Source organism: Microcebus murinus, chromosome 14 (genome assembly GCF_040939455.1).
Source record: "Microcebus murinus isolate Inina chromosome 14, M.murinus_Inina_mat1.0, whole genome shotgun sequence".
NCBI classification, from domain to species: Eukaryota; Metazoa; Chordata; class Mammalia; order Primates; family Cheirogaleidae; genus Microcebus; species Microcebus murinus.
In genome coordinates this window covers 61449892-61461758 of record NC_134117.1, presented here as the reverse complement: position 1 = coordinate 61461758, position 11867 = coordinate 61449892, and the positions used below count along the sequence as shown (strand labels likewise).

Below are 11867 nucleotides of genomic sequence, written 5' to 3'. Positions count from 1 at the left end.
TGTAACTTCTTCATAAACTTTAACTTTTTAAACTTTACTCTTTTGTAGTAACACTTAGCTTAAAACACACCTTGTACAGTTATACAAAAATTTTTTTTCTTTATAAGCTTTTAATTTTTTTTTAACTTTTTTGTTAAAAACAAAGACACAAACACACACATTAGTCTAGGCCTACACAGGGCCAGGACTGTCAATATCACTGTCTTCTACCTCCACATCTTGTCCCACTGGAAGGTCTTCAGCGGCAGTGACACATGGAGCTGTAGTCTCCTATGGTAACAATGCTGACCTTCTGGAATACCTCCTGAAGGGCCCGCTGAGGCTGTCTTACCCTTTGCTTTCTTTTCCTAAGTAGAAGGCGTATACTCTAAATTAATAATGGCCGGACATGGACATGGTGGCTCATGCCTATAATCCCAGAACTTTGGGAGGCCGAGGTGGGAGGATCACTTGAGCCCTGGGAAACAGAGAGAGACCCTCTCTCTAAAAAGCACAATTTTTTAACAAGGAAATACTAGGTGATAGGAATTTTTCAGCTCCATTTTGATCTGGAACCAGAGTCAAATATGAGGAATATCATGGAGTGAAACATCAGTTTGGTATGCTGTTGGTGAAGAACGTAAATTACTACAGTCCACTATGGAGCAAGAGTATAGAGGTTCCTCAAAAACATCAAAATTAAAAGTAGAACTACCATATGATCCAGGAATCCTACTACTGGGTAATATATCCACAAGAAATAAAATCAGTACATTGAAGAGATATGTGCACACCATGTTTATTGTAGCACTCACAATACCCAAAATATGGAATCAATGGATGAATGGATAAAGAAAATGTGGTATATTCACCCAATGGAATACTATTTATCAAAAAAAAAAAAGAAAGAAATGAAATTCTGTCATCTGCAGCAACATAGATAAGCATGGAAGACATTATGTCACGTGACATAAGGCAAGCACACAAAGACAAACGCTGCATGCCCTCACTGATATGTGGAGCCACAAAAAGTTATCTCATACAAGTAGAGAGTAGAATAGTGGTTGCGAGAGGCTAACGGGAAGGGGGCACAGAGTGGATGGGGAGGTTGATCGATGGGTAAATGTTGCAGCTGAATAGGAGGAGTAAGTTCTAGTGTTCCAATGCTCTGAAGAGTGACTACTGTTCACAGTAATATGTATTTCAAAATAGCCAGGAGAGGAATTTGAATGTTCTCACCACCAATGATAAATGTCTGAGGTGATAGACATGTTAATAACCCTAATTTGATTATGCATATTATATGCACATATCAAAACACACTGTCCCCCATAAATATGTACAATTATGTGTCAATTAAATATATATTTTGTAAGTCAGGCACAATGGTTCACATCTATAATCCCAGCACTTTGGGAAGGCACAGGCAGGAGGATTGCTTGAGGCCAAGAGTTTGAGACCAGCCTAGTAACATAGCAAGGTCCCATCTCTAGAAAAAAATGCAACAAAATTAGCCAGGCATGGTGGCATGTGCCTGTAGTCCCAGCTACTTGGGAGGCTGAAGCAAGAGGATCACTTGAGCCTAGGAATTTCAGGATGCAGGGAGCTATGATGACACCACTGCACTCTAGTCTGGGAAACAGAAGAGATACTGTCTCAAAATATATGATGGCCAGGCTTAGGGGCTCACGCCTGTAATCCTAGCACTCTGGGAGGCCGAGGCAGGTAGATTGCTCAACGTCAGGAGTTCGAAACCAGCCTGAGCAACAGCGAGACCCCCATCTCTACTATAAATAGAAAGAAATTAATTGGCCAACTAATATATATAGAAAAAAATTAGCCGGGCATGGTGGCACATGCCCGTAGTCCCAGCTATTTGGGAGGCTGACGCAGTAGGATTGCTTGAGCCCAGGAGTTTGAGGTTGCTGACGCCACGACACTCACTCTAGCCTGGGCAACAAAGTGAGACTTTGTCTCAAAAAAAAAAAAAAAAAAAAAATATATATATATATATATATATATATATACAGATACATATACGTAAGTTTTGTAGAAAAAATCTTAATGTTCTGTACATCAAAAGATTCCATCAAGAAAACAAAATCCAACCCACACATTGGGAGAAAATATTTTGTAAATTATATATAAGGGTCAACTATCCAGAATAAACAACTCTTATGATCCAACAAAAATAGACTGTTGCTTCCTGGATCAGTTCAGTTTTGTGCTTTTTAAGAGTGTACTCAAAATTAATAAATAAATAATATATATATATATGTGTGTGTGTGTGTGTGTGTGTGTGTGTGTGAAATAAACATCAAAACCGCAATGAAGTATCACTTATCCCCAGTGAGAATGGCCTTTATCAAAAAGTCCCAAAATAATAAATGTTGGCATGGATGTGGAGAGATAGGAACACTCATACACTGCTGGTGGGACTGCAAACTAGTATAACCTCTGTGGAAAGCAATACGGAGATACCTCAAAGAGCTACAAGTAGAACTACCATTTGATCCAGCAATTCCATTACTGGGCATCTACCCAAAACAACAAAGGCATTCTATAAAAAAGACAGCTGCACTCCAATGTGGATAGCAGCACAATTCACAATTGCAAAGATGTGGAAACAACTCAAGTGCTCATCAATACACGAGTGGATTAATAAAATGTAGTGTATGTATACCATGGAGTTCTACTCAGCCACAAAAAACAATGGTGATCTACCACCTCTTCTACTATCCTGGATAGAGCTGGAGCCCATTCTACTAAGTGAAGTATCCCAAGAATGGAAAAATAAGCACCACATGTATTCACTATCAAATTGGTATTAACTGATCCATACTGAAGTGCATATATAGTAATAACATTCATCGGGTAACAGGCAGATGGGAGGGGGGAAGAGGGGATGGGTATATATACATGTAATGGGTGCAATTTGCACCATCTGGGGGATGGACACGCTTGAAGCTCTACCTCGGGTGCGGCAGGAGCAATATACGTAACCTAAACATTTGTACCCCCATAATATGCTGAAAGAAAAAAATCTTAAAAAATATAAATTACCTAATTTAAAAATGGGCAAAGCATTTGAATATTTTTCAAAAGAACATATGCAAATGATTAATAAGCACAAAAAAAGTCTGCTTATTACTCATTAGGGAAATGAAAATCAAAAGCAAAATAAGATGCCACTTCACAACCACTACAATGGCTACAATCAAAAAGATAGGCAATAATAGTAAGTACTGATAAGGAGGAGAAATTGAAATCTTTATCTATTGCTGACAGCAATGTCAAATGGTGCAGCCACTTTGGAAAACACTTTGGCCGAACCTAAAGAAATTAAACAGGAATACCACATTGTCGCGCCCGCCTCGCCAGCAAGGAAGACGCGGCAACCGGAGTTCTTCTGACCGTGCTTTAATGGGGTTCCCTTTAGGCTTACATGATACGGAAGACGCCGAGGCGTTCTCGGCGGCTGCTTATAAAGGCAGTAAGTACACTGGGCATTGTCTGATTGGATAAGGCACTTGGAAGGGAGGAGACAAACTCTGCACATGCGCTGAGCAATTGTTTGTCAGACTAACAACAGGGTTTGACCAAGAAGCGGGCGCCATCTTGGAATGGCGTTGCCACCGCGCCCCACATCTCCCCCTATTTTATTAATTAAATGAGAACTGAGCAACCGTTTAGCAAGGATGCAGAGCCTCACTTACCCAACAACAACCACCTTACCTCGTGCAATGAGCAAAACTCTGAGATGTGCAAAGGCTGGTTGTGGGACTGAGGACATGCCTTCTCTGGTGCAAAGGCCATGTCTGCCAAATGCCTGGGGGTAGGAGCGGGTGCAACCCAAACCTAGGCTAACCCTTAAGCATGGTCAACCACACCTGTGTAGACTGTCCCAGTTCAAGCGCAGCAAATGCCTGTGCCAATACCACATGGTCCCTCTGTCTCTGGGCCTGCAGCCTACAGATGCACCACAGTCCGCCAACAGCCGCAACGATCAGCAAAACGGCCACGGCTGCAAGACCGGACCATTCCTTCAGATGATGGGTGGCTTGTTGAATCCATGCTGTCAGTCCTGTGGCAAGGCTCAGATCCACACGAGTGGAGTTCACGTGCATGATGGCCAGTCTCAGGTCTCTGAGTGAGGAATCAAACTGTTCAGACCAGTTGCCTGTTAGATGCCTAGACAGCTGTTTAGAAAGATTAGCGGCAAAGGTAAAGTTCTCAGAGCACAGAAGTGACACAGAGGCCGGTCATTCTCCACTCACAACCCAGCTGCGCAAACTGCCAAAGAGTGTCCACCTGGTCCTGTACTAAATCCACTCGCTGATTCAGGCTTGAGTGTCGAGGGCTACGGCTACTCCAGCAGATAGATTGTTGAGAGCCTGAGCAGTATGAATCGCAGCTGTGATCCCAAAATCTCTGCGAGATCTAAACAGAGTCATAGAGCTAGGCTGAGGCCACACCACTTTAGTCCAGGCAACAGAGCAAGTAGGCCAGCTTCCTCTCTGGACGGCGTCCCTTGCGGGGCTGCGTCTCCGTCACCCCGTGTCCCGCACACGCCGCGCGGAGAAAAGGCGGGCGCCTCTGCCCGAGGAGCACGCAGCCGCGCGGGCCTCTCTCTGCTTCTCGCATGCTTCCGGCGAAACTCCTCTGTCTTCTGTCCTGTCCTTTCCTTTGTCATTTTTATTTTTGGTACCTTTACATTTCTACCTCTCCCTTTTCTTCTACCTCTCCCTTTTCTTCTACCTCTCCCTTTTCTCCTTTCTTCTTTCTCTCCCTTTTCTCCTTTCTTCTTTCTCTCCCTTTTCTCCTTTCTTCTTTCTCTCCCTTTTCTCCTTTCTTCTTTCTCTCCCTTTTCTCCTTTCTTCTTTCTCTCCCTTTTTCTCCTTTCTTCTTTCTCTCCCTTTTTCTCCTTCTTTCTCTCCCTTTTTCTCCTTTCTTTCTCTCCCTTTTTCTCCTTTCTTTCTCTCCCCTTTCTTCTTTCTTTCTCCCTTTTCAGGTCGGGCTGCACTTTCCCTCCCTGCATTTTCCTTTTTTGAGCTCTATATTCCTTTTTTCCACCTTTTACCGCGGTACCTCCCTTACTGCTTCTCTCTGAGCTTGCTTCTTGCAAGTCACTCAGTGCACTTTGGCTAGCTGCTACGCGCGGGCCTGAAGTCTCATCATACAGGCATTTCATGATAATAGGCCACAAAAAGTGCCGCAGCAGAATATTACCCATTTTTTGGAAGCAGGGGAGTTTTGGCCGTCCCACACGTCAGTTCTGAACTCACCTCTGTCGAGGTCGTCTCCGCTGGTGCCTCAAAGTTGTTTCAAGTCCCGGGTTTCGGCACCACTTGTCGCGCCCGCCTCGCCAGCAAGGAAGACGCGGCAACCGGAGTTCTTCTGACCGTGCTTTAATGGGGTTCCCTTTAAGCTTACATGATACGGAAGACGCCGAGGCGTTCTCGGCGGCTGCTTATAAAGGCAGTAAGTACACTGGGCATTGTCTGATTGGATAAGGCACTTGGAAGGGAGGAGACAAACTCTGCACATGCGCTGAGCAATTGTTTGTCAGACTAACAACAGGGTTTGACCAAGAAGCGGGCGCCATCTTGGAATGGCGTTGCCACCGCGCCCCACACCACATGATCCAGCAATTCCACTCCTGGGTCTATGGCTAACAGAACTGAAAACAGGCCAAGCACAGTGGCTCACAGCTGTAACCCTAACACTTTGGGAGGCCAAAGCAGGAGGATTGTTTGAGGCCAGGAGTTCAAGACAAGCCTGAGCAACATAGTGAGACTCTGTCTCTATAAAAAACAAAAAATTAGCTGGGTGTTGTGGTGTGCACCTGTAGTCCCAACTACTTGAGAGGTTGAGGCAGGAGGATTGCTTAAACCCAGGACTTTGAGGTTGCAGTGAGATATGATGATGCCACTGCACTCTGTATGGGGCAACAGAGAAAGTCTGTGGCTCAAAAAAAAAATAAAAACAGAAAAAACACATGTCCACACAAAAAATTGTACATGAATGTTCACAGTAGCATTATTTGTACTAGCCAAAAGATGATAAAACCTACATGTCCATCAATTGATGAATGGATAAAGAAAATGTAGTATAACCATACACTGGATTATTCAGCCATAAAACAGAATAAAGTACTAATTCCTGCTACAACACAGAAGAACCTTAAAAACACTATGCTAATTGGAAGTCAGACTCAAAGGGCCACATATTTTATGATTCCGTTCATGTGAAAAGCCTAGAATAGCAAATCCCTAGGGACAGAAAGTAGATTAGTAGCTGACAGGTGCTGAGTGGAAGAGGCACGGATGAGAAGGACTTCTAATTGAGTATGGGGTTTCTTTCTGGGGGTGATAAAAATGTTAAAAAAAATTTTTTTTTTGAGACAGGGACTTGGCTGTGTTGCCCAGACTATAGTGCCGTGGCCCAATCACAGGTAACTGTAACATCAAATTCCTGGTCTCCAGCAATCCTCCTACCTTAGCTTCCCTAGTAGCTGGGATTACAGGCACGTGCCACCACGCCCAGCTATGGTGTTACTGAAGTTAAACAGGTATAAATTTTGGCCTGGCACAGTGGCTCAAGCCTGTAATCCTAGCACTCTGGGAGGCAGAGACGGGCAGACTGTTCGAGGTCAAGTGTTTGAAACCAGCCTGAGCAAGACCAAGACCCCGTCTCTACTATAAATAGAAACAAATTAATTAGACAACTAATATATACATAGAAAAAATTAGCCGGGCATGGTGGCACATGCCTGTAGTCCCAGCTACTTGGGACGCTGAGGCAGCAGGATTGCTTGAGCCCAGGAATTTGATGTTGCTGTGAACTAGGCTGATGCTAGGGCTAGCTCTAGCCCGGGCAACAAAGTAAACTCTGTCTAAAAAAAAAAAAAAAAAAAAAAAAGGTATAAATTTAGAGTGTGTCTTGTGGTAAGGTCTATGCAAACCTACCCTCAAAGTCCAAGGAAGCTGAGGCCAAAGAAAGAGGCTGACAAATACATTTTCTCAGAAACATTTAATAGGGACTCACCAACAGAAGCCACGTTCCCGGTAGCAGCAAGACAAGATGGTGGATCCCTGAGCCATTACCCACCAAGGACCCAGGGCTTATATACCATGGCGAAAGAATGCGTGGGACAATTGAAGTTGACCCCTCAGGGTAAGCAAGAATGCTATATGAATCTGCCTAAGGGCAGGATTTATGGTCAAAGTTATCCTAAGAGGATTTATGGTAACAGTAGATAAAGCAGAAATCTTAAAGACATTGCTGGAACAGGAGTTAATCATAAGTCAACATGGCAGATTAGCATCCAAGATGGAGTTGCTTTATCCTCCACTGTGCTATAGCTTTAGGACATTACTAATAAAAGTAATCCTTATGGTTACTATAAAGAAAATAGTTATAGAATATACACAAAAGGAATAGGAATTTAATGTTTCACTACAAAAAAACACTAAACACGAAAGACAGCATTGTAGGAAATGAGGGACAAAAAAGCAGTAAGGAATATAGAAAATAGCAATATGACAGAAATTTCTCATACTTACTTTAATATAAATGAAACTCACCAATCAAGATAGAGATTGGAAGAATGAAGAATGGATAAAAGTGATCCAACTGTATGCTGTCTACAAAAGATTCTCTTTTGATCCAAAGACACAAACAGATTAAAAGTAAAAGGATGGAAAAAGATATTCCATACAAATAGTTAATCAAAAGACAGCCGAGAAGTCTATAGTAACTATGTTATGTATATTTTATCACAACTTAGAAAAAGATTCTGCTTAGAAAATTTAAGACTAAGAACAAATACACAAGTTTTTCAAAACATATTTTGGTTGTTTTCTCTTTAGTAAAATCTAGTAATATCAGACAAAATAGACTTTAAATCAAAAAAAGGTTACAGGGGACAAAAGACGTTATATGTTAATAAAAGCTTCAATACAACAGTAAGATATGATAATTATAAACATCTACACACCTAGCATACCACTGAAATATATGAAGCAAAAACTGACAAAATTGAAAGGAGAAACAGCTTTATAATAGTAGTTGGGTAACTACTATTTAAAAAAAAGAAAGACAATACATCGAGCATCTAATATTTAAAAAAGACAGAAATAATAGTTGGAGATGCCAATGCCTCAATTCTCAGCAATGGACAGAAGAATCAGAAGGAAAAAGAGGCCTTATGTAATAGACCAACTAGATCTAATAGACACATCCAAAACACTCTACCTAACAGCAGTAGCATAAATATTCTTTTAAAGTACAAATGGGATATTCACACCCGTTATATTGGCTATTATAAAACATGTAAGTGTTTGCAAAGATGTGAAGAAAAGGGAACCTGTTTGCTGTTGATAGGAATGTAAATTGGTACAGCCATTATGGAAAACAGTATGGAGCTTCCTCGAAAGTTAAAAACAGAACTACATTAAATGATCCAGCAATACCACTTCTGGGTACATACCTGAAGGAAAAGAAATCAGTATCTCAAGAAATATGTGCGCTCCCATGTTCACTGCATCATTATTCACAATAGCTAAGATATGGAAACAACCCAACTGTCCACTGGTAGATGAATGGATAAAGACTATGGAGTATATATACACACAATGGAATATCATTTGGCCTTTAACAAGAAAATCTTAAGAAGAAAATCCTGCCATTTGTGACAATGTTGAAGAACTATGAAGATGTTAGAGAACATTGTGCTAAGTGAAAGAAGCCAGACACAAATAATTACTGCATATTGCTTGTGTATGCAACCTAAAATAGTGAAACCTGGACAGAGTGGTAGTTGTAAGAGGTGGGATGTGGAAAATGAGGAGATGCTGGTCAAAGGGTAGAAACTTTCAGTTATTAGTAAAAGAAATTACATAGAGAAAAAAAAGAAACCTTTCATTTATCATATGTAGTTAAGTTCTAGAGCTCTAATGGAAAGAATAGTAACTTTAAATAATAATAAGGTATTGTAACACAATTTTCTAATGTAGATTTTAAGTGTTTTCACCACAAGGTGAAAAATGACGTCAGGTGACAGATAAATAGCTTGAGCTTAATTGTATGAATCATTCCACACGCAATACTTATATCAAAATACCATCTTGTATCCCTTTAATATATGCAAAATTTATCAATCATACTTCAATTAAGAAAACAACTGGAAAAAAGTAGTCTGTATTTTAAGCATATATACATTTGACCCTTTTTTAAAAAGTGCTATAGGTAATACTAATCTATTTTCTACATGCAATGTGTTTACGAATATAGAATACCAATTTACTCAAAATAAGATGCAAATTACTCCTCTAGGTCGAAAGACATGAACTTTTAAAAAAAGGAATACAGTTTTGACATACTACCAACTCTAACTAGCCAATAGACCTGGTAAGATTGTGGAAGGCAGAATTCTCAGCAACTTTGTAAAAAATTATACACGACGGCACCGCCCAGTGTCAAAGTCTCAAAACGGCGCCTTGACCTGTGGCCCGAAGGGGTGGGGCCTCACCTCAGCCGGCAGCATGGTGAGACACTACGGAAAGTGCTGTCTTCTCACATCTCGGGCTCAACAGCAGCCCCCAGCACGGCGGTGGGGACCCTCTCAGGGGCGCGTGGCAGTGTCGGGCTTCTCCATCCCTCCTCGGGGCTGCGCGCAGGCTTGCCGGGCCGCCTGGCGTTTGGCTCTCAGAATATGGCGCCTGGCTCAAGCTGCTCCAGGCTTGGACGCCTGTGGGGTCTGCGTGGCTTCCCTTTCTGGAACAACGTCTCTGAAACTCTCCAAGTAGCTCCCTATGTGAGGCTGCAACTTGCGTGGGTCGGGAGGTTCTCTTGTAACCAAGATCCTGAAAGCTCCTCTTGGAGACTGGACGAGCTTGGAGATCCCCTGGGGGCGTCTTCTGACTCTTTGTTTCCAGCAGCTTCTCCCAGCTGTGAGCCCCTGACCGGGCAAGATGCCCTGAACCCTATCCTTACCCGCTTTTGGTGCTTCCTGTCACTTGTCGGGTGAAACCTGGTGGTCTCTCCTAGATGACCTGTCTGAAATGGGAGAATCTGATTACTATTCTGGTTCTTTTCCAGGGAGGAGGCACATGCTACCTGTGCCTAGTGGACCATCATGATCCAACTTCTCTGTTTCTTGTCCAGTCTTAGTAATAATCCTTAGTATAGGTGACCACAGGAGTTAAGTGCAATGTGCATCGCAGTAAGCACTCGCTAAGTGGCAGCTGTTGTTATCTGTGATTTTAAAAATGCATTAAATGTGAGCAGTAATGACAGTGTATGCTGATCTAGAAGCTCATAGTATAGAGTTGACGAGTACTCTCACTTTTCCTATGAAGGAACCCAGAGCATATTAAGGTAAACTGTGTCTGGATGCTGCATGATGGTGACGCTAATGGCTTTCTCTGTTTCTGTGCAGAATGTCCACTCAGACCCCTCCATCTGCACCTTCATGTTAGAACAGTCCCTCTCTGTCTGGGCCCTGCAGGAGATGATGGAGAAATCAGAAGGGGCAAGTATCCAATTTATGTAGACTTGCAGTGTTTTAATGAACTCAACTACTATATGAACAATTTCTTTCACAGGTATTGGAGATTTTCTTTTTGCTAAAATAAAGTGAATGCCTTTTGCTTGTGATTTCCTTAGGTTTGACTTCCTGCTTTATCCAGCAGATCTGTGATGTCTTAAAAACTTTTAAAAAACCATCCAAACTGGATATGATCTGCGGCACTAAGCCTCATGCTTATGTCTTCGGTTTAAAGCAGACTTTTCTTTGAGCAGCAATCGTGTGTCTCCTTACATTTTCAGATCTGTTACTATTTTAACTAACTGCTTTATGCATGGCTATTTGTCATTGACCTTTATTTCATTTTCAAATGCCTCTAACCATGTGACTATGTCCTAAGCTTCTTTATGGCAAGTAAAATTTCATGCCACTGGTACATATTTTAAGTCCTAAAATTATGGTGATATGGATTTAGTCAATTGTAACTTTGCAAACAGCTAATCATTTTCTTCTGAAAAGTGAAATTCTTATGCTGTCTCATACTGCAGATATTTTCCTTTGACAGCCTATTTGGTTATTTTAATTATTTTCCCTGAGACTTGCTAGGAATGATTTCTGGGCTGTTACCTATTCTTAACCATTAAACTTTAGAATTTAAACTTTAGAAAAAAATATATACATTATTACACAGAATTATAGATTGTTTTAAGTTTTTATTCGATTTGTCATCCTGATTAGAATAAGATTAGTGAGAATGAAGCTTAACAAACATTGTGATATTACTACATCATAGTGATATGGCTTCACATTGATTGTATATCAAGAAAAAATTAGAATTAAGGCAATAACATGTGCTGACCAAGCACATTACCCTGGCACAGTCCTTAGTAAAAACCTCTTTTGGTTAGGTGATGGTTGATATTGCTGCATGCAGGTCAGTCACTGCTTTGAAGGATAAACTATGAATAGCTTCATTCATGTACAAAAAGAAAATCCTTCCTAGTGGCCCACAATGGCCAGAAGCAGCCTTCGATAATCTCCACTCGTGTCACTTGCAATCATTGTGCCCAGGGTCTTCTGATACATCTGAGTAAACATCTGTTTTTTCTGCACAAGATCAATCTGCATAAGAAATGATATTTCTGATGTTAGAAAAAAATCTGTCAAAAGAAAACTGGTATTTAAATAATGACAAGATCTTAATAATGATGAAAACTGAGGGGGGAAAAATCAACAGTTGACTGATATTTTATAGCTTACACTCATACGCAATAAAGGTCTGATTCACTGCTCTATAAAATATTGGATAAGGGTGGTACTAGTTTCATCTATTAATCCCAAAATTAGTCATTTCACAAAC

The 11867-nt window shown here is 41.2% G+C and overlaps 1 protein-coding gene across 1 annotated transcript in view; it reads right to left on the bottom strand.

Moving 5' to 3' along the window:
• Positions 1-11226: 11226 nt before the first annotated feature.
• The window catches only part of LOC142875561 (annexin A7-like), a 163593-nt gene continuing 162952 nt past the window's right edge, over positions 11227-11867 (bottom strand). Inside the window, exon 12 of the mRNA XM_076010171.1 lies at positions 11227-11629. Coding sequence (XP_075866286.1) covers positions 11507-11629 — 123 coding nt within the window. The 3' untranslated portion in view covers positions 11227-11506. The remainder of the gene's footprint in view (positions 11630-11867) is intronic.